General features: G+C 31.0%; 1 protein-coding gene across 6 annotated transcripts in view; it reads right to left on the bottom strand.

Annotated features, from left to right (window-relative positions):
• Bi (T-box transcription factor bifid) overlaps positions 1 to 24688 on the bottom strand; it is a 67701-nt gene that overhangs the window by 5075 nt on the left and 37938 nt on the right. For all 6 annotated transcript variants that reach the window (XM_074241484.1, XM_074241487.1, XM_074241488.1 and 3 more), the window contains exons 5-6: positions 6731 to 6877; positions 4150 to 4226 (exon numbers count right to left, since the gene is read on the bottom strand). In XM_074241484.1, coding sequence (XP_074097585.1) covers positions 4150 to 4226; positions 6731 to 6877 — 224 coding nt within the window. The remainder of the gene's footprint in view (positions 1 to 4149; positions 4227 to 6730; positions 6878 to 24688) is intronic.

The following is a 24688-nucleotide window of genomic DNA, read 5'->3' as shown; positions in this document are numbered from 1 at the left end:
CAATTAAATATATTTTTGGCTCAAAAATAAATTTTTTATTCAAGATACCAAAAAAAATAATTTTAACTGAATATCTTTTGAAATTAATTTTTGATGGCTTAGAAAATAAAAAGAAATTAGAGCATTGGTGTTTCGTTATATTTATAAATTTTTTAATGCTAAACTTTTTTTCGTTGTCCAAAAAATTTTTTTTTCTATAAAAAAGTCAAATTATTGAATCAATTCATTTAAAATTGAATATCATAAATCAAAAGTGAAATTTTAATAATTTTTTTCCTCCTAAAACTGAATTTTCTCATCAAACCTTATTTCTTAGATCTTCCGAATTACCTTACACAAATAATACCTTGAAAAAGCAAACAAAATAAAAAATGTAAGAGCATCCCGACATAAATATAGATTGAAACTGAGCAAACTGCAGCGCGATCTTGATGTCTAAATAAGTTAACCATATAAGACAGAGCTATAGCACTATCGATTAAAAAATCATCGTAATGTCAGTGCACGATGATCCAATGTATACATGCAGGTATACCAGGAATAAATAAGCGAACCTTTTAATCACGAAGGTATTTCACACCTTTAACCATCGCAAATTGCAATCCTCGGTACGTAACACACATGGACGGTGCCCTGCTCTAAGCCCCGTACATCATATGTACATACATTGGAAATTTGCAAAGTTTTAACTCACACGCGTTTGGGCAAACAAGCGACTTGCACGCACGCCCCATCGTTAGTCCCGCATCACGATCATGCCAGAGTTTAATCTGACTCTTTCTCTCTCTCTCTCTCTCTCTCTCTCTCTCTCTCTCTCTCTCTCTCTATATATATATATATATATATATATATATATATATATATATATATATATATATATATATATATATATATATATATATATATATTAGCAATACAGCCATACTATAGGTACTCTGTCTACATACACACAACTACAGCTATTTATTTATTCTTTTTATTTTTGTTATCCCTGCGGGCAGGCGTCGATCGCACACGATAGACTCGTTCGTGTTTACGAACTGCGTGACGCCTCGACAGATCGATTACCAAGTTGACGATGGGACTCTACACTAGCTCGACACTAGCTCTACACTATACTGTCTAACTCTGCGTATGGAATTATATCGTATGAGCACTCTTTTTACTTTTCACTGTTACTCTGATAACTACCCGATGTACACCCACTATCACTAATATAGATAGGGACTTTCTGTTTATACACATTCGGGTCAATCAACACGAAAAATCGTGACTCTGTCATATCACAATGTATCACACTAGCATACTCGTGCGTGTAAACACACATACATGTCTCTTTTACTGCCCAATTAATTGTGTTTTTCCACACGAGGTGACAATAAATAACAACCTTTATTATTTTCAGTCACATTAGTTAACTTGTAATTTACCTTTTCCAACATCAATATTTAATGCATTCATACAATATATATTGGAGTAATAGTACGGTATAAGTATCATGTACAATAAAAATATATTTAAAATAAAATAAAATGTATAAGACTAGGTTTTGTAACCTGACAAAGCGGATTACAAGCTCTCTTTCCCTAATACCGCATAATGCGATCAACGGGGTACACGAACGCTACACACGTCTTCATTTCATATATATTTATATTTCCAAGACGGGTATATATATTCCTCAGTATATTTGCACGTATGCGTACGAATCGATGACAGCAAAATCGAATTACAAATCTGTAATTTTTTGAGACGCGTTGAAGTAAGATAAGATCTATTCACATCTTTTTATCTTACTTTATAAATTTTTTTATTTCCTAGAATCAAGACATTTGTGGTCTGTGTGTTATGCCTGGCACGTTCGCGTTACATGAAAAAGGGTGACAACGCCTTTGACACCGCAGGATTCGCTTGACTATTATTAGTATCATCGTCCACCCTCGGCGACCCCTCGTCGAGCGGAATTATAATCCACCCTTTCAGCGGTTGCGAAGACTACGATCCCTGATACTGATGGGGGTTCATTCGAGAACATCATCTCACGACTGCGACAAATTCAAGTAACGAGTGAGTAGTGAAAGAGTAATAAAAATTAAAAAAAAAAAAAAAAGAATGATTTACAAAGCAGCTAATAGCGTATATGTAACTATGATCTCTCGACCCTTTTAGTACTCGGATTAGATAATGTCAGAGGGTTTAACCACCGTCCCCTCTAGAATTTTAAATTGTGGACACACCTCTTTAAAAATTAAACCTCAAGCCGCATTTATTCACATTCTTTGCACAAATTACGAAACCACCAGAAAAGAATTTATTTTTTTTCTTCATTTTCTTCATTTATTTAATAGACTATTAATGCAAATAATTAGCCATAAAAAAGCTAGATGCATTTAGAGAGTGTCATCTTTCTCGCGGGCGATCAGACTCAAGACTCTAAACTTAACTCAAGGATCTTCTTTATTATCATGTGTATAATAGCTCGTGGTGGTAATATAAAATTCAAAGCCAGCACCCTTAACCTCAACGCCAACGTTAACGATAGCACCGCCTCTGAACATCAGTATGCTAATCCGATGATTGGCTATGTTCCAAACTCATCCCTACAACCACCTCGCTTTTGACCCTTGTTTTTTCATTCTGCCACTTCTTTATAACGTCTTCGTACCGTTTTAATCTTTTTTTTTTTTTTTTTTTTTTTTTTTTTTTTTTCACAATTTCACAACTTGCGTGTCTTTTTAATTCTTTAATATATTTCTCTCTATAAATATGTGCTATATATTTTTCACGGTTGATAATTAAGCCACTTTATTTTTTATTAAAAAAATTCTAAGCTACGAGTTTTAAGTAATTTATAACTTATGTACTTTCTTCACTCTAAGTGTGATGATGCAATCGGTTGAAAATTTTTTTAAAAATTCCGCCTTATCGACTGCCAACTTCCATGACTAAATAAAATTTTAATTACTGTAAATGACACGCACATGGCGTTGCTTGCGTTTTTGACAGGGATAAAAAATGAGCTGATGAAGATATCAAACATAAAAGTCAGTGAATTTCTCAACTTGTCACCTACTTATTTTAATTGATCGAATTTAAATAGCTCTCAATATGGTTATTTTGTTAAACTATTTAAAGTTGCTGCTACAAATACGAAGGCAATTAACAAGTTAATTTACTTTTAGTTAATTAAAAAGAATTACTCATATTTATATAGAAAAATTTATTAATTGTTAATAAATGTGTCTATTTTGTACCCAGAGTTTCAATGCAATAAAAAAATAAAAGGATTGATCGATGACCAAATAAATTTACAGGGGGAATGATAATCCCCAAACTGCAGATCTACGGGGTTTGCATTTGGATTTTCATTTGCACTCCCTAACGGGTCATGATCCGTCCATTTGTATTCAATATTGCAAGTTTATGGGCTTCATGTCGATTCACCCCTCGGGGCTATTGCTACCGCATCCTCGTGGTTATATCACGCTGTCAAACGCTCAATGAAACCTATTTCGGTTTAACTAAAGTCATACGCTACACCATAAGAGAGAATTCAAGTGGATTTTCATACCATTTACTTTACTATGCATTGAATTTTCTTCACACGTCAATGTCAGTTATGTATATAACGTATAACACACACACAACTCCTATGTCATATATTTTTGCTGTATTTATATGACTCATTACTTTTTAATTTTCAATTTTATTTTATTTTTCAGTATCAATAAAATTTATTAATTCCAGCTCAATTAAATTTTTGTAACAACAGTAAATTATTATACTGACAAGCAGCTTCTCTTTTAAAAAAAAATATCCTTTTTTTAAATTAATATTAAATTGTCAAAAAAAATTGACTGTATTTTATATTAAATTATATTGGAAATTTTTTATTTGATAAAATGAATCAGAATTTTCATAACTTTTCAACACATTAAATCAATTCTGTGATGACGCACGCGTACTCTATATTTGGACACAGTTAGATAAATGCTTATAGCTATTAATAAATAGCATTTGATTAAATCAAAATGTGGAAAAGCGAACGAGATGACATTTTACATAACAGATTTAATTTGATAAAAATCAATGATGAGTCATTATACCAAAAATAATTATGAAAGTATAAGTTTTGAAAGCGATACTCACTTTTTCTCTCGTTTCCCAGCACCAGTATCTCGAAATCCTTTCGCGAAGGGATTGTTGTCAATTTTCAACTGCGTAATCTGAAAATAAACGAAAGAAAATAATTAACACAAATTTTTTTTTTCAAGATAATTTTTTTGTAGTGCAAAAAATAATAATTATTATAAAAACTTTTTCAATTATTAATAATTGATGACTGGACATTTTTTTTAAGTAAATAAAAAATCATTTAAAAAATTTAATGCATTAAAATAACGACCGATAATTTGGAGGAAAAATAATTAAGGCAGTCTATTTTTTTGCTATAATAACGGTTATTATCTTTACGCATCCAGCTGTCATTATTAGTGATCGTAAAATAAGATTTACTTCTGCAGTAAGTCATAAAGAGATATAAAAATTCATTTTTATAATTATTTTATTCTGTTAGACATTTTTTGAGTCATGAAATTCAGACTCAAGTAAAGAGAAAGGGACTAGTGCTATAAAAAATTTTTTCAATTTGACTATATTTAGCTGTATGATTCAATTTTATATTTTTTATATAAATACGTCAATTAACGTCTTCCATTTATCAAAAATTAGTTTACTAGTTGTTTAGAATTTTTTTTTCATTATTTAATTTAAAACTTCAAACTGAACTTTCTTATAACGAGAAGATTTAGCTACTAGGCGCCACTTGTCGGATGTTTTTGATACTAACTTAAAAAAAAATTATATACGATTATATCAGGCTAAATATGTCCTTATATGGCTTCGTATGACCAATTTTGATGTCAAACGACATGTAGACACATCAAAAAATTATATACAGACATATGAAGTCAGTAAAAAATTTTTTCACGAGACAATATTAATAATAATGTTGTTAGAATTAATCTAATGCTAATATAATATATAACAGTAACCTTCACTGATGCCAGATCGTATTTTATTACATTAAAAGTTGGATTTATTACTGAATAAATAATCAGTAGCCTGACACCTTGTTACGCCATAAAGCGATAGTTAAAAAACTCTCTATATATATCTTCTCATCGAGAAGATATCTGAGATAAAATAATTAACTATTCCAGGAAGCATATACTTAAAAAAAAAAAAAAAAAAAAAAAAAAACTGATTTTGTTCTCTTCCAATTTATTGCCTTTTCTGATATTAATTTCAAATATTTGAATAAAAAATAAAAAAAAAATTTATTAAAACTAAATCGTGGCATCAATTCAAATTGATCGTAAAAGAGTTGCCATAAAAAGCGACGTAAAATTAACATGAAAGAAGCCGAATAAATATTGCGAAAATCTCACGAGAAAAATTTTATAATTTCGGGCTATAAAAAAGTGATTTAAATTACGAATAAAAAATGAATAATTAATATGGTTTTTTTCAGCGAATTGATAATATCTACATATTGTGGTAACAAGACCATTGGCTGGTTAAATAATGATATTGTTATTGTTATGCTCACGTATTTGGATTAGATTTATGAAAAACATTCTGTGATTAAGAAAAGATCTTATAAATTGATAACAATAAATAGCTACGACCAACGCCATTATTGTTATGTGTATGTAATATTGTAATTCGATAAGAAAGGAAAAGGAATTGTACTATTTATGTATAACCACAAAGGGAGTAGAGAGAAAGATAGATACGTATAATGACTGTATAACTTAACTTTATGCATTATACCTGTATGTAAAGATACATAAATATAAATTTATATGTTATTGTTTTAGATTTATTTCAATACAATCGAGTTACGTATTTATAAGCGTTGATAATTTCAAGGCTGCGTTAGAACTTATATAAAATCGATTTCAATATGACATATAGATTTTATGCATTCAAATTATTATGGATGGATTGATTTATAAATTATAGAAAAATTGATTTCTTTGTTTCAATAATTTTTATTATTTTTAGTCATAAAATTCGCTGACAAAACTAATTTAATTTTTTTTTTTTCAATAGAAAAAAAATCATTTTCAATTCGTCATATAAATTTAAAATAATTTCTTTAGACGTCATTTATTTACTGAGTATTTTTAAGGAGTTAAATTAAAATTCTTTTTTTTTTATACATTTTTTTGAAGTTAAAATCAAGAAATTGCATATTTTTTAAGCGCTAATAGCTTGAAATATTTTTAAAGTTTTGGGTAGAGCGTAAAAAAAAATTAATTACAAACAATAAAATCGTCGGAATCAAAACTTTGAATGTTAGTGTAAAAAAATAGAAGCAATTGTATTGAATTTCATCGATTTGACAAAAAAATCAAAAGAAGTTTGATGACAGTTTGGTATAGTAGTTGTACAAAACTCTTGGAACGACTCCAAGGTGTCTCATAAAACTTTGCCCTTACGTTAAGATATTTTTTCTTAGTGTACTTTTTTTTTCATCTTTATCTTTTACCGTTCACTGTTTAACTTTCGCCGACAGAAGTCAATATTTAATACTACTTGCAGGTTTTCTGAAAAAATCAAGTGGTACGACAAAATACTAAAATAATTTCTCGAGAAATAAATAACTTGAGAAAAAAAAAACGGCAATAAATAACAAGGTACTCTTGTTTGTTTAGCTACTTACTTTTTCATTTTGGTAAGCTGTAACGGCGATGAATTCTGTTTCTTTGAATACGTAACTCCTAAACGTTGAATACGGCAGTTTGAGGACATCGTTCGCTCGCACAAGATGAAACCTCGGCTGGTATTTATGCATTGAATTTAGTATCGTCTGAAAAATTTAAAAAAGGAATTATGGGATAAACTGCATCACTTTTTTTCAATTAATATTGGTGATTTAATTATTAGTTCGTAATAGCAATAACATTAGATATTACGAGAGTAATTAATATAATCAATACTGTTTTATTAGTATTAGTAGGTGGATCATAGGAAGGGCATCATGATAACTGCTTTTGCCTCACAATTACGTAAAATTGATTTAAATATAATTTTTTATTAATCAAAATTTTTTAAAATTTTTTGAATCAGAAAAAAACCTTTTTAATCCAACAACAGATTTTTGAACATCTAAATATTGAGAATCTTCTTGGTTTCGATTAAAAAAAAAAAAATTACAGCGATAAAAATTCAACAAAACTTTAATTTAAGCAAATATAAAGTTTTATGTCCATTTTTAAGTTAACCTTTAATTCCTTCAACTAATTATATGCTTGACTAACTAAAAATGATCTTTTTCGAAAACTGTTTAATAAGTTTCAACCGACCCGAGTTATTCTAATATTATTCAGCTGATCAAACTTATCTTCGACTTTGATCAAGATATCTCATTAAAAAAAAAAAAAAAAAAAAAAAAAAAAAAAAAAAAATCCATTTAAATTTCCCAAATTTACCGTGTGAATACATTAATATTCCTGCGAACAACCAACAGAATATCCAATTCGAATTGAACCCATGGGAAAAATATATTTCAACGAATATAAATGTTTACTTCACACCAAAAATGCAAAAAAACAAATACTGAAATTGAATGCACGAATGATAAAAAATAATGAAAAGAGGAATAAAAAATAAATGTATGTTCATAAGCACCTTGAACCTCGAATCCTACCGAGATAAAACAAGATGAAGAGTATGAGCACTAAAATGAAGCAAAGGAGAATGAAAAAAGGATGTGAATGGTATATAATGGTAATAAATAAAATATATATCCCAGCGCCATTTGCTAGTGAATCGTAAGTGACCAAGGCGGCATTATACAAAGAGGAAATAATTAGTGTCGGGTAGATAAGGCTAATCTACGCGTTTGTCATTAGCCTATCAACACTATAGCTAAATGCCACCGGCACGATTAATTTTTTTCTTCTTTTATTTATTTTTTGGTTCTTTCTTTTTGGTTTATTCGATACCGTAAACTGTCAGTCGACAAAATATGCTGAATTTTAGGAAAAAATAACTCTATTTCTCCATTAATTTTTTATTTATTTTAGAATGTGACTTTGCAAATTTTAAAATTTATTAAAAAAATTTTATTCAATTTTTTATGTTTTAATTTATTTAAGAAAAAAAATTTTTAAATTTATTAAAACTCAGTTTTTTTCTGAAACGGAAATTAAATAATGTGAAAAACAACATGGCCCATCAACCATGAACCATCACTGCTCGATACCCTATGCAAAAGTTATAAATTAAAAGGGAACTAAATTCCTTTAAATATTATCGAAAATTCTCGGCGTGTATAAACAACCTGAGAGTGTTCGGATAAAAAGGACAGAGAGTGTCCACACAGAAGCCGACTTGGCTAATGACTCTGTCCGCGGTAATCTCAGGGTGTTATCTCCTCGGCTACCTGGCTAGAAGCCCACCTACTTGGAATCACGAGGGCGAGTCCCCACAAAAACCTCCATATCCATGTCCATGTCGATAGTTTTACGAAACAAATTTAAATATATTTTTCTCCAGTCATATCATTACACCTTTAGTTTTATTTTTAAACTTTTTTAATATTCCAATAAATTTAACGTAAATAATAAAGATAAAATTTAATAGTGCGCAGTCTTTAAAGTTTAATATCAAGCAAGAATTTCTTCTGGTTATAATTGGTCCATAAAAAAATCTGTAATTTTTTTATGACCCACTATAAAGTATATTGTTGTAAGTGTTAATATTACCGTTGATATAATTGTAGTTAAAATTAAATTTACAGTTTTATTATTTTTTTTATTGAACATAAAATAAAATAAAATAATATAATTGGGTTGAGAGTTTTTTAATGAGTTTGTTCTAGCTGTTATTTTTAGATAAGAAAGATTTTTATTAAAAAAGGGCACTACAAGTGGCGCCATCACTTGTGGTGGTGTAGTTTTGAATGAAGAATGTGCGCAAAAAGGATGTGTATGGTAGCTATATATGTATAATATATACAGGGGTAGTATTATATGTGTAGAGTGTACGGTGGTAGAAAGAAAAAGCAAGGCTGAAGGCTGTGAAGTAGGTGGTGAAAGACGGTATGCGGTCGAAGCTATGGCGAAGCGTCCTTAGTATCGACCGCCCGAAAAGGGGTGGATTTTCCGGCAAAGTCGAAGGGAGACCAGAATAAGGCGTACGCGACATGTTTCGCATTCGATAGTCACTAGTCAGTAGGGTGGAAATATTAAATAGAAAGAAAGGGTAGAACCATCGATGCCATGTTTGCTTTTTATTGCTGTCATTCAATCATTTTTTTTTAAATTATTACTTTTTCTGATGTTAACCCTTTTTTTAATGCTGGCAATTTGTGGGAAAAATTTTTAACTTGAATTGGGGAGTGAAATTTTATTTTTAAAAGTTTTGGATTTTGTTCAATTTTTTATGAGAATTTAATGATCAGTTGACGGTTTTTGCATAAATAATTTGAAAGAGAAAAAAAAATAATTTTTTTTTTGTCAATAAATTTTATTTTATGTCTTATGTTTTATTATGAATGATTTGGAAAAAAAAAAAAAAATAAAGTATTTTTTAATTTTTCAGAACAAAATTTAAAATTAAAAAACATTTGACGAAATAAATTCAAAAATAAATATAAAGTTGGAATTTGACAATTCAAATTGAACATTTAATATCGAAAATATGATTTTAAATAAATTTACAGCTTTTACAGTGAAAAATAATTAGATAGAATAATTATAAAGCGCGAAAAGTTTTTACAGCTTCCGTGATAAAATTATTTATTTTATATTTGAACGCTGTAAAAGATGATAGAAGTGTAATACAAAAGAAAATAAAAGAATTCTTAAAAAAAAAAAAAAAAAGTTAAACGGAAATCAGCCCGCTAACATCGACTACCACAAAGGTTTTCATTCCCATACCATTTTTACTCCTATGCATTAAGAGGATGAAGAAAAACTCTTTGAGGTGGTTTCTGCGTACTTTTATTTTCAATATCAAGCAAAAGTATATATGTAAGCGAATCGTAATATAAACGCGAAAACTGAAGTAAAAAAAAAATAGGAGTTGAGATAAAGAAACATGTAAAAAAATTTTAAGGAAAATTAGTCCGATCAATTAATTAAGTTTGAATAGATTCAATTATTCTGAAATTGATTTAATAATTAAGAAAAATCGCACCTCGATGAATAAAACTTTATCGTTTGTAGAATAAGGGTTGAGTAATTAAAAATTTAAAGCCCTTAGCAGGTTAGGTATTGCTAGGTATTGCTTTATGAAGTGAAGAAGAAAGTAAACAAAGCTGGCAATTGAATGTTTGAAAATTTATTCAAAGAGCTCTGTAATGAATCTAATGCAACCCATCGATTGTTGAGTGAAAAAAATTGAAGATTAAATATCAACGAACAGTTCGTCTGATTGAGAAAACATTTTATCAATAAACCGTGAAATAAAATATGAAATAATGATAATGACGATCGAAAAAAATTTGATTCATGAATAATTAATAAGAGTAATTGGAAACATTGAGAATGTTCTCTTTACTCTCGAATTATCGCTTGTGCTGACAATGGACCCGTTGATTGAAGCCGATCGAATACTTTTTTATCCTCGATTTTTATCTCTCTCATTTTTTTTTCTTTTCTTTATCTTGCAACGTCGCGGAACAGCTATTGAAATGTTCAGATGACACCCGAAGGTTTCGCTTCCGCTTGATCCGTCGCGACCCCGTAATTTAGCGGGCGCGGGTCAATCGTAAAAAATAAAATAAAAAGACAAAAAAGTGCAGACGACGAAACTAACTTCCTCAATCTCAATCATTGTGGTTGAGATATATACGGAGAAATTTTCTCTTGTCCTCTTCCTCGTATTTTATTTCTTTTCTCAAAGGATTTTGTCTCAACCTCAGCCGCACAATTTTCACAATTCACAATGAATAATCGTTTTGGATATCCATTTGGCTGTCCAAATATACGATTTCTCAAATTTCATGTTGACCTTTCTTCCTTTGAAATTGACTTAATTTTTTTTTTTTTTTTTTTAATGAAAACGATAGTTTTTTTTAATCCTTATAATTTTTCCCTGAATCGTGAATGATATAAGTAAAGAATATAATAGAAATACGATAGTCTCGTTTAATTTAAAACTTTTCTAAGAATGGGTGTAACCACAGGAAATGTTTGCAATATCGGTATAGTGCACTTATTATGCCACGAATAATAAATATATTGCTGGTCTTATAAGCGCTTGAATAGAAATCCAGCGACATGAGACACAGGACACAAAGAAGACTATTTTATTAAAAATAATATGATATCTCTCTAAGAGAAACTGCAGATATCTCATAAGCCCCAATGATAACCCTTGACCGCAAGCTGCTCTGTCACAATCTGTCTGGTGGTCACGCTTCGTCGACTTGAAAGACGCAATTACTCCAACCATCACGCACGAATGTACAACCACATTTATATGTTCCTCATATTCGCATTTTGGACAAACTATCCTATCTGCTTAGCAGAGCCTGGTATTCAAGATTTTAAGCCTATTTTTACTTTATCGTCAAAATCTATTTTTGCTGAATAGAAGACTAAAGTATTACTCATTGCTGTGGAAGATAATTTTGCAATTCAAGTTATTTCATTTTTGGATCATTAATTTACGAGATTTAAAAAAAATTTTAAATTTCATATTTTAATTTAGAGGATAAATAAGATGTACAAATTTTTTTTTCTAAAAAAAAATTATGAAAATTTTATAATACCGTCAATTTTAAATTCTCTGCTTCTCTTTATAATTTTAATGAAAAAAATGAGATTTAGTAATAAATCATAAAGGATGATAGAACACTAAATATTTAACTAGTAGTTAAAAACTTCAATACGCCTTTACAGATAATTAATAAGAAGACAAACGACGTCAAGCAGCATTACTATTAGTATAAAGGAAGAGGACCTCAACTTAATGAAAGGTTAAAGGGGAAATAGGAGGCTGGTGTGCAAATAGGAGCGGCTGTCTATACAATGCCCGTCTACAGAGGCAGTAAGTAAGTTGGTTAAACAATAATCCTAAAACATTCGAAAAACAAACATTAAAAGGAAGCGCGAGGAGTCTTTTCCGGCACATCTTTCATCCCTGTATCCATACAATACTTCTTACTCGGGCCAATCGTTATTTCGCTTCTTTCTCTCTTTATCTTGTTATGTTGTACACTCACATCCATTAGCGAAGTTTGCGTGGCGGCGCCTCTGATGTCGTCGGATCTTACACGACACTCGTCCTCAGTCGAGCAAATAAACCGCTAACCAATTTCCCTCCCTCGTATATAGATATATAGATGTATGCATGTGTGTAAAGGTATTTTTTTCCTACTTAAAACTACTCAGCTACGCACTTTTTTATATTTTTTATATCCGCATCTTTCATTGTTATTTATCGTGAGTCGTGAGAAAATTTTTCCGATACCCCAGTCGTTTTATTCCACTGGGACAACTTCAATATATTATATATTGAACGGCGTACAAATAATTTTTGCATAGAAAAAAAATTCCAATCGTTGATACGAATTTTTAGTTCATTATTTTTATTCCAATCACATTCGACATGAATTTATAAATATTGATTCAAAAATACGATTTTAATTAAATAAAAAAAATTCTCTAAGATTGAAGAAAATTTTAAAGAATTTGTATTGACAAAATTCAATATTTTACCGGAAACAATAATTACTAATTTTTTATGCTTTAATTTTACGCTTCTCATTTATTACTTGACACAAACTGAAAGCCGAGAGGGTAGTTAATGCAGAGCAGATGGGTTCAACGAGTAGCGCCACACACTTTTGACAAGTGTAATTCGTCGACGCCACCTTGTTTCCGATGATGTTTCCTGTCCTGTCAGTGACACGAATTTCAGCCGTGATAGGTTCCTTTTTTTTTTTTTCTTGATAATATGTTTCACAAAAAAACAATGTTTTGTGACAAGTTACATGTTCGGACAATAGCGAAGGTGCCAAGAATAAAACTCTTAAGCAATCGATAGAGCCCAGACTACTTAACCCAGAGACGTGAGAAAAGTTAAGTTGACTCGGCATATTGACAGTCTTGTCTGATTTTTAATTTATAAGAGTTTTTTTATTTGTTGAGAGTTTGTGTAATATCTATACAAATTGAATTCAAAAATTAACATTTTTTTTTTTTTTCATAAAATTTTTTTGAATTAAATTCGATAAAAAATTGTTGGCACAAAAAATCATGATTTTGTTTTGTACTTAAAATGTTTGAATATTTTTTCAACTTATTTATTTAACTTAAAAAAATTTGTAAGGTTTTTTTTTTAATTTATAAATTATAAAAATTACCGAAAATTCTTTTAAAAAAAAATTAAACGCGTCCCAAGAGATAAAAGGTATTTATAAATCTATAAATTATGGAAATAATTTAATATATGATGGGAAGAATGAGTAATAGATACGAAAAATGAATGAAGATCGAGTTATTCGATACAAAATGCTTATAAGTTAAGCAATAAAAAGTAAAAAATAAAAAGGGAATAAATAAAGAAGAAAGATGTGGTGAAATGGTAGTGTCTTTCATGTTAGCGCATGTCGGGTTGGATTAAAAAGCCGGAAATCCAGGAAAGTGCCGGGAATTCCGTGTAGCTTGGTATTCCAGTGGCGCCAAGAAATCCGGGAACCCAGGAGGAGCCTTCGGGGTATATGGCGCTCGCATAATACCGCAGAAAAGAATAAGAAGATGTTGAGGAGCTAAAGAATAAAAAAGAAAAATAAAGGATGACTCCCGGGAAAAAGAAATGTAAGCTGAAAGAAGGAGCTTAGAAAAGAAGGTGGCTGTGTGTTATGTTGATACTTATTGCATGGATATGCAGTGTAACGGCTAAATCGTAAGACAGAAAAAGAGAGAAAGTGGCATCATTATGTTTTGGTAATTAGCCGAATCCAACGGGTGTTTTCAATTTACTAAAAGGCGCCGCTTGTGTATTGCGGTAAGTCTTTATGTATGCTATCTCACTTTTTCTTAGGTCTCGTCTTCATTTCTCAAGGGTTGCAAGACCTTAAAGTGAATATAAAATAATGCTAATAATAATAATAATAAGAAAGAAAATAAAAATAAAAGATCCATGTCTACTCTAAGAAATAAAACGTATCTTTATCTCTTTTCTCTTTAAGAACCAACAAATTAATCTACATGAGAATTACACAGAAAAGGAAAAATCTTTTTATTTCATTTTTAAATAAATGCTTCTTTGCACACATACATTTTTATGTATTATGATATTTTAAATTATGTAAATAAAACAAAAATTTTTTTTGACTAAAAACATTCAAGAGAATTAAATTTTTGCTTTAAAATAAGAGCAAGATTTTGGATAATATTTTTTTTGCTAGTGAAAAACGAAATTACGCAGTATCTTAATAACAACGATAACTTTATCTCTCATTGATTGAAACAGTCCAGTGACTGTATAAAAGAGATCCGTGAGAACTAGATACTAGAGCAGAGATATAAATAATCAGCAAACAAAGAATGATTGTTGTCAAAAAGAGTTTAATTGAAAGCAAGAATTATCAAAGCTGAATGTAGAATGTAGAATGAATTGTATTTGGTGTCGACTGTGGAGAATGGGCAGCAATTGTCCTCCTATCGAGGATGGTAAAGAGTTAACAGCGAGTAGAGAGGGCGTTACTCGTACATGAGACAAAACTCCGTGGCAAATGGGCCAATTTTGATTGACGATATCGTCACCCCGAGGTGGCTCTGATATAAATTATAATTGGTAGATTGATCGACCGAGTGAATTAAAGCTGGAGGAACGAGCAAGTGTGAGAGAGAATACAGTCCATTATTATCATTATAAATTAAATACAACATATAGATATACAAATGAGATTGAGAGTTGAAAGAAGAAGCGGACGTGGCGAGTGGCCCGGCGTTAAGCAGGAAACTGTCCCGCCGTGGTAGCCCCATTAGACTCTACAACATCCCTCTCTTCCTCAGTGTCTAGTCAGCTCCAAAGCGACATAATATTAACACACACACACACACACACACACACACACACACACACACACACACACACACACACACCGACACGGCACCGACACACACCAACACAGCCAAGTTAACTTATCACATAAATTCATTTAAAAACATGGCCGGGCACTCAGCAACTCGTCCAACGTGTTCAATCAACTGGCATTTGGGTTCGATTTAATAACTACTGACAGTTAATGTGAGAAAAGAAAATCAGGGAATATATAATAATCTGGCTTGGCTGTATTATGTATCCTTGCAACCATCGAGCCTTCTTTTAAAGTCTCCTCAGGTTTAAAGCAGAAAGGCGTGGTGAAACGATAAAATTGCGATTACTTGGTATATATTCGCAGGGTGGTCTGCTGGTCAGCCCGAATCGTCCTATGCACGCGACTCTTGTTCGACTCACTGACCGTAAAAGTTTCTTTGCCTTCGTGGAAAAAAACTATAGAAGCTTAAAAAATATTTAATTCAACAAAACAACGCAAAATAACTTGTTCTGTTTGAATTCTCTTATTTCTTCATCTTCATCTTCGAACGGTCCTTCTCTATCTTCTCAGCTTATTCACTTGGTAACACGCTGCCGCTGGCCACAGTTAGTTCCTTTTATTTATTTTCTTATCCTAAGAAAAATAAAATAAAAAGAAAAAGGATAAGGATAACCAATAAAAAATGATTAAAAAATGAGCTGGTAGGCAGATATAATGTAGCCAGCTGTAGACAGCGGTAATCATATGTTTGTTTAACCTCCGAAACCCTTCATTCGAGGTTTCTCCCCCTGGTAAGGCCCGCCGGGCATGGGCCACCCCGAGATGATGCCCACAACGAAAACTATTTCTTGTATTATACCTCTCACTCAAGCTTATACAAAGGCCTACCTTTTAAGCCCATTAAGTGATGGATGACCTGCAATTCAAGTTTGCTTTAATAGACACCAGATTTTACGGACTTTACACTTATATACACACTGAATTTTTCAGATGTGGTGAAACCTATACATTACAACTTTCTTAAATAATCCTAAAAGACCTCTCGGTTTTTAGATTTATAATCTTTTTAGTATTTACTCGTTTCTATTCATAATATATATTATATATACATAATGTATAATGCAGAAAGAGGTGAGAGCGGTAGATTGAGGGCGGAGTGGTCCTGGCGCCATGTCACGGGGGGTCCAGGGAGTGTTAGAGATGAGACAGAGAAGCCCGTGCAGCGAAACAAGTTGCCCGAAAAAAAAAAAAAAAAAAAAAAAAAAATAGCCTGGATAAAATAATAACAAAGTTTTTCGATGCACACATGAGAATTCTCAAGTGTTTTCTTGCTTATTAACATCGAACTACATCCTACTTACTTTCTATATGGTAGATCAAGCGAAGGTGTGCCTTCGTGGCCCACAACGAGATTTGTAATTTAGATGAGCTCCGGAATTCTGCACCAGAATGAGCCACTTGCTCCAGTTCGTCCTAGTTTTGTTGAAAACAGGCAAAAAATAGACCAGGATCGGCAATCTTGACTAGTGACGAGAGCAGGTTTGCCTCAATAAAAGAGAAGGGAACCTAGTGAGTGTCCTTCGACATTCTTCCTGCTGAACAGAATTGATTCGTCCTGCCAGCGGTTTAAATTTAATCTTTTTTCTAGATCTAACAGGCGAATCAAATCGATGGGCGTTTCTGGGCTCTCCACAGCCTTTAGCCTCTGCAGATTAAATGCCCAAAAAGACAAGCAGGTGAATCAGCACACGCGACGATAATCTTTCTCGAAACACCCGTCGTTGAAGATCTATTCTATTCATTTATAGCCTTTGTAAGTTGATTGTTAAATGTAGTTATGTTTATAAGCATCTAAAACTGTGTTGTTGGTTTACGGTTAATGGTTAATGTGTAAGGATATTTACTCTCAAGCACCTGGAAGTGCTTCTGCGATTCGTAGATATCCCCAAAACGTGACTATAAGTCGATTTAATCGGTAGCTCTGCAGCCTGAGAGAGCATAAATAAGATCTATCTGAGACTGGTACACGAGAATCCTTTACCACGTGGATAAAAGCCCACGGGTATGCGCAAGGATAAGCTCGCTTTCATGCTTGCCGCACACACTTCTGGTGATATAGGTATAGGTATACTTTCTTATTGCCATGGTGACGCTATTAACCGCTTTAATAAAGAATCTAGGTATAAAATCATCAATTGTAAAATGATCAGTATCACTCAAATTTTAATGATTGCTCTTCAAATTATCCGTGAATAAAATTTTTGATATGTTTATATGATTATATATGTCCATATATAATTTTTCGATCAAGAATAGTGTTAAAAATATCCAACAGATGGCGTATGATCGCTTAATCGTCGCGCTATTAGAGAGCTAAATTCAAGGAATTAAGTTACGAATTAAAAATTATTTTTTAGACTTTCTAAAGACTTTATCTGCATTTTTATTTAGTATGAGATCTTAATTGACGCACACACTTCTAGAAAAAATTTTATTCTCACAAATATGAGCTTAGAAAAAAATTTTTTACGGATTGAACAGAAATGGTTGATCGAAAGACTCAAAAATGATGAAAATGTAAATGAAGAAAAAGTAATAGTCGTGCAAAATGATATCGTGATTTCCCGTAGACACAAAGGAAAGGAACGGAAAACCAATTACAATTGGTACTAACCACCCACAGTGAGTCAGATCTGTTGGGCAGTTAGTTATACTTATAGCTATAAAATAAAGGACTATCTTGTATACATATGGTTGTTTAAGATCTGTTGTTAGTTGAGGTTGCGGCAGACGTGCACATAACCTACTAGGTAGATGCCTATGTGGCTATATCTTACCAAATACACGCGTCTCACGATCGGTTCTAACGACTTGTTATGGAAATATGTCGAAGCATAATAACCCGGGTAATGGGAGTAACCTGTGCTTGGAGCAGTTATGCCTCTTAAAGAAAAAGGGAAGTAATCCAAGTGTCGAAGCATAAAAAGAAGAGCCAAATTACCAAGTGGAAAAGATAATATTCCCGTGCTGGTCAAGTCAATCCTGTTCCTGTGCTGTGTAAAATTCAAACATGAATATTATTACGCTTTAATAATAGTTGTACAAACTGAGAATTTAAATAAATTTTTTTACAATGTATCTTTTTCTACATAACACAGAAGTGAAGAAAGTAAAGCTGTAATTTTAGTGTTTTCTCGATATAATATAGATTTTTTTTTTTTTTAATGACTAAATTTACTTTATGACAGAAAAAAAGTTGTTCCTGTTGGGTATGGCGTGGTTCAATGAAATAATATTTATTTATTGCGAAGAATTTAATAACGTGGCTGTAAATAAAAATAAGCGATACTGGATGATGCATAAGAAAAATATCAATTGAACGAAATAACGATTGCATCGACATAAAAGACGAATGGCTAAATTTTTTACCTCTGAATGCTCGAAAGCTACACATATAACACCACTGTCGTCGACATCTCGTCCAAGTTATAAAATGTGGAACGCGTTATACACGTTACACGTGACAGCGAAATATAACATTCGATTGGATTGAGTACGTACGTGAACGCACGCGCTCGTTACGCGAATCTGTGAGTCTTAGTAGTTGCTGCAAAGCTGATTGATCCAATTGTCCACGCATACTTCTCTATGCTGATCTCTTCACGGTATAAATATATACAGAGGTATCCATCTGCAAACACACACACACACACATATACACACACACACACACACACACACACACACACTTGTACTGTACCTGAGAGATAGAATAAGAAGGCGAGATTGAGACATCTCTCACGCCTTTGGTAGTGCGCGTGAAGGTATGTCGAACGTCAGCTTCAGCTTCAGCTTCAGCTTTATATTTACTCTTATTCTTTTCCTTCGCCCAAGTATCTGGCGTCAGCCAGTATTCTTCTCCTTCGATTCTCCAGACCGATTTCGGAATTCGTTGAATATAAACCATCATCTACTTTTTTTTATCTTTGCCATTATTTTCATTTTATTTTAATATAACTCTGTTTATTAGTCTTGCTTACATAATTAATTTTTAAATTATTATTTATTAGTAAAGCAATAAAACTACATGAACAATTAAAATATTTAAAAACAATTAATGAAGCTAAAAATGAAATAGCTGACATAGCAAATAAACCAACATCTCAATTAAAATAATAAATCGAAAGAAGAGATAAGATAAAGTCTAAAATAAATGCAACCCCAAATGATTTTATTACGTCAGATCCAAGATATTCTGAAGTGAAGGGCGGTTAGTGAGCATCAATTCTCCGTAATCCTCATAAGCCGGTAAAAACCTGGAAGCTAGACCATGATCAAGCATTAGAGCAGACATATCACTCATAGACTTAGTTACCACAGTAGAAGGGGAAGCTTTAGAGTTTATCATAGCTAACGATCAACGCACGAGCCATATGTTGAGTGCATACTCAGCCCTTGCGCATGTGATCCAAATCGTTATGTAACCGACTACGAACGCAGGTACGAAATTTCGATCCTCATTCTCGTTCTCTACTTGGGTGATGAAGTGAACCAGCTTCAACATTGGAAGCAGCTTTTCATACTGAGTGTGATCGTCTTCGTACTGGCAGACACTCTTGCCGTGCAGTGAACAACCTGAAATTACATCGATCCGCGAGGCGATGAAACTTGGATTATTTTCATCACGCAAGAGGGCACGAGGACTGACGAGCAATTGAACACAGTACATACAAATGTATATGTATAAATACAATTATATGTATTTGTGTATTTGTGTATTATTTACACGTTTACACCTATTACACATGCGGGAGTGTGTTTCAGTATGTTTGTACGAGTATTAGCCACTTATTCACACGGCAATGCTCTCGAGAGGTGCGAAGGCTAAATTATAGGTTGAGCCTCATGCATAAGAATGGGAGGACATGAGACCGGGCCTCTCTACCAGAGGATATCGTCGAGGAGATTCGAATTATGGTTTTAACTGTGTATATAGAAGAGCTGAGAATATTTTTGAGAGGGTTTATACATATATATATATATATATATATATATATATATATATATATATATATATATATATATATATATACATGTACATCTAGACACAAAAGGACGACGGAGAAAAAAGCCTCAGGTCACTACACTAGCTTACGGGGGACGGTCCCACGTCAAAATATGAAATCAAGCCATGATTTCCTGTTTGAATTGATGACTCCTGGCGCCAGCGAGCCCCCGTCCCTCGGTTGTCCATTCGTCATACTCATACCTCATAATTTACCTTGTACTTTGTATTTAGTGACCCTTCTTCTGATATTTAGGTAGAAATTTTCCGGAAAATTTTCTACTTGGTCAATAATCCAAAGCTTACTGTGCAATTAACGTGTCACAGATACACCAAACCCATTTATCTTAAACTTTCAGGTAACATTTCTTCTACTGATGTTATGAATAACATCAATTTAACGCCAGTTTTTAGTTTTTTTGTGCCTCTAACAACGATTCTAATCTTTTTTTAATTAGTGCTCATGCTGCGGATTATCTTTTTGGAATTTTATGTATTATGGGCACATTTTTTTTTTAATTATGACACGTTATGTAATTGATTTTATTTTTACTGATTCAGAAAAAAAATTAATTTGTATCCAAAAAATTTTTAAATAATTTTTTAGATTAAAAAAATTCCTTTCTTCCATGCTAGATTAGAAAATTTGAAGAAATGAGTCAAAAAAAGTTGCTAATTGCAGCATTCTTACCCATTTATTAATTTGAATGCAATGTATATTATTAATTTATATACTTTTATGAATTTAATATAATTTTATCTACTTTGTTGTTGAAAGTTTGTCACTTTCAGAGCGTTAAAAAATTATTGCACCGTGTGGACGTTTCAATGTCTCATGTGAAACATATCGCGACACATATAGGAAGACTAAGTTCCCTTCACCTCTTTACTCTCTTCGCAGTAGTTAAATTACGAGTTACATGTCACGCGAGGAAAACTAAGAACCGGCTTTACATTAAGTATACTTCAAGTCATCACACATACGTGGCAATCTATCGTTACAAAGACGACAGTGTCACTCCTCGATACAACTAATAAAATAAAATTTAAATATATATTTATACTGAAGTGATAACTTTTTATCGCTGAGTTACTTGTATTTTGCAACTTGTAAAAATTGGTAAGAATTAAGATCTCTTCTTAGAAGTTTATATTAGTTTAAAAGGGAGTTCATTCATGAGTGGGAATTTATGAGAAGATATTTTTTGAAAGATTTAAAAGTGTAAAATTAAATAAATTAGATATTATGTTGATGTTAAAAACAGGTAGTTTAATATTTTCAAAAGTAGAGATTGCAAACGGAAATAAAGATAAAATAACGTGTCGTCTATACGGTCCCTGAATTACAGAGTATATTTTTCACGATAGGAGTTTCGTGTCGGTAAGTGCAGTTTTATCGGTTGTCATTCGACGCGCTTGGACTCGTTGCATAACTTTTAAATGAATGCGAATAACATGTAACGACAACTGCGAACATGCATGTTGTGCTGAATGCAGTCGGGGCCAAGAGTAAGACTACAGATCTAAGAAAATAGTTAATTTGTATAAATAATATTTATAAATTTGTGTTTTGATTTTTCAAAATTTTTTAATGTTACAGTAATTTGTACACAGACCAAAAAATACATTTTTTTTTTATCTTTAAATTAGAATTTTTTATCATTGCAGTTTTATCTGCCAAGGTCGGAAAACTTGTTTACTTCAAAGTCAATTGAAATATTTTTTTAATACATTAAAAACGTAATAAATATTTTTATTTATTTTTGAATTTTTCAAAATTAAATTTCAAAAATAGTGGTTCAAATTTTTCCATGATAAAAATTTTTTTTTAACCTTAACTCAAAATATTTAAACATTTTTTACACAAATAAAATTATTGTTTGAAATTAAATCTGAAAAAAAATTAATTCTTGGCAATTAAATAAATTTTATTGACTCAAAAAATTATCTAAATTTTTGGGGTTGGTTTAAAAATTAAATAAATTGAAAAGCTTGGGTCCCACCCGGCTGGCTGTCTTTATATTATAATACAGATACAAATGAAAACAAAACCTAAAAATGGATAAATAATATACAGAGAAGCCGGCGTCTAAAAGACATGTAGCGGTTTTCAAGATGTCGCGCCGGCTTAGCCCGAACAAACAGCAAGTAAAAGCCGCGGTCTTGTCGGCCTCACGCATCGCTTGTCATCGAGTGGCCGCCACCATTGCCTGAATCTTTTTCTCTCATTGTCTTTCTCACGTCTTTACTCGACACGACACTCTCTTGCCTTCATATCCATACATTTATATTTTTTTTTTTACACTTAATTTTAGTTTTACTTTTTGCTCATATTTTATTTATCAACCGACTTAAATGACAATCGTGCCACATATATGCACACGTATATGCATTCTGATATTTTTAATGACATTAAAAAATATATTTTTATCAAAGATAAATTATATGTGCCCTAACTGTCATTTGACAATATTAAGAACTATATTTTATAGTTTTTATTTGTAAAGTCATTTTTTTTCCTTTTAATTTTTTTTTTGATCTTAAATTTAATCTTTTAAAAAAATTTACCAATCTTTTATTTAAGATTAAATAATGTTTATTTTTTTTTTAATTTTTGTACTTTTGTTACAGTACTTGATAAAGTTTTAAATACTACAAACCGACTAAAAATCAAAGATTTAATAAAATTGCATCAAATTAGTAAACAAAAATTAAGACAAACTTTCATCGCAATGATAAAAATTTTTGTACTCTTTTTTTTTTTATAAAGTGCAATAAGTAAATTTTATTTTATTTGCAACTAATAAAAACTGTTAGCTTACATTACACTTAATCAAACTTTAAGCAATTAATCTTCCTAAACAATCAAGCGGTGAAGTAATTTGAAATGTAAAAACCAGCAAATACGTTTATTTTCTTTATCGTGATTGCAATGAGCGTAGGATTTAATTATGCAGTTCACGGTAAAACTAAAGTCCCGGAAGGTGTGATTGGACTCGACGAAATGTGTTTATTCGCGTTAACGCCATTTCGAGCGACGTGCCACCGAGTGATGCCAAAGCACAATCAACGAAAACGAAAACTCTACTACCGCTAGAATAACTCATTTGGTTAGTACGTGCCTACCATATATATATATATATATATATATATATATATATATATATATATATATATATATATATATATATATATATATATATATATATATATATATATATATCTATAGACCGTCATACTATCGTTCAATGAAATAGTCATGAATACATACGCGTATATTCGTCGACCAACCAGACGTATATTTGAAATAACTTGTGTCAGTATGCAGTTATTGGTCGATAATAAATACCTTGCTAGATAAAATGGGAGAGTTTGCATGAGTGGAATGATTTTAAAATACAAATATCAATATTCTAAAAAAGAGTTTAATTTTCTGTCAACAAAATTATTTTAAATTTTGAGTAATTGATAGTTGGTCACACTTGAAAAAAAATTTGAAAGATAAAAAATCAGTTAACAAACAGCCGGAGAATATTTAAAGTTCATTTGAATATTAAATAAAATTTGAAGATTAATTAATATTATCAATTATGGTATCACCGTGAAGAATGGTTGATCTCTATCGAATTGATAATAATGAGATAATGAAGTTTTTCCTGAACCAATGTTTAATTATTGAGTTGTAAATTAAGAAATTCTCATTAACATATTTAAATTCGAATATTACAAAGCTATCAGTTTTTTTTTTGAGATAAGAAATGAAAATATAGTTCTTTTTTTAACTTAAATTAAGTGTCAATTTTAAACAAAATTTTACCCACGATTTGTCAATTTAAAATTATTATTCAAAATTATTTTCATACAGTGAATTTTATTTATTTCTACAAATTACATTTAATTAAATTTGATGAATTTTTATGCTTAAATTAAATTTATTGACTAAATATTCTAAATTTTCATTTCTATTTTTTTTTTTTTTTGGAGTGTGATTTATCTTCTAAAAACTTTTTCACTTCAAACATTGCTTTTTATAATGAAAAAAAAAATTCTTGTCCATTCATTTGAGCTCTTAAAGCCAAAATTTATTTTTCCTTTCGAAAAATAATTTATCAAATAAATAACAATGAATTATTCATAAAAATCAACTCTTAACTATTTACTTTTTAATTAGTAATGATCTTTACTTTACTACATTCTAATGATTATAGCACATTATGGTTCATTTATTTTGCAATATTTTATTTGTAAATACTTCTAAAGATTTAATGAAAAAATTAAAATTTTTTTCTAACACAAACGGCTGATTTTAATATTTATTTTTTTTATTTTTTACTTCGTCCAATACAGAGCCAATATCCTTCTTTCCTTTTTTTTTAAATTCTTCTTTGGTCCAAGTAAATAATTTTTTAAACTAGTTTTTCTGATAATACACCCAATAAATTTTATTAATGACAATTATCTCCTATTGAATAAATTCTATTCACTCTATCTAACATCTCTACTATTCATGAACTTTACCTATGACATTTCTATCTTCATTATCTTAATATATT

This window comes from Cotesia typhae, unplaced genomic scaffold (genome assembly GCF_013202065.1).
Source record: "Cotesia typhae breed Kobodo isofemale line unplaced genomic scaffold, CoteBio_Ctyphae contig_33, whole genome shotgun sequence".
NCBI lineage: Eukaryota > Metazoa > Arthropoda > Insecta > Hymenoptera > Braconidae > Cotesia > Cotesia typhae.
Note: the sequence above shows the minus strand (reverse complement) of the source record. Positions and strands in the feature narration are given on the sequence as shown.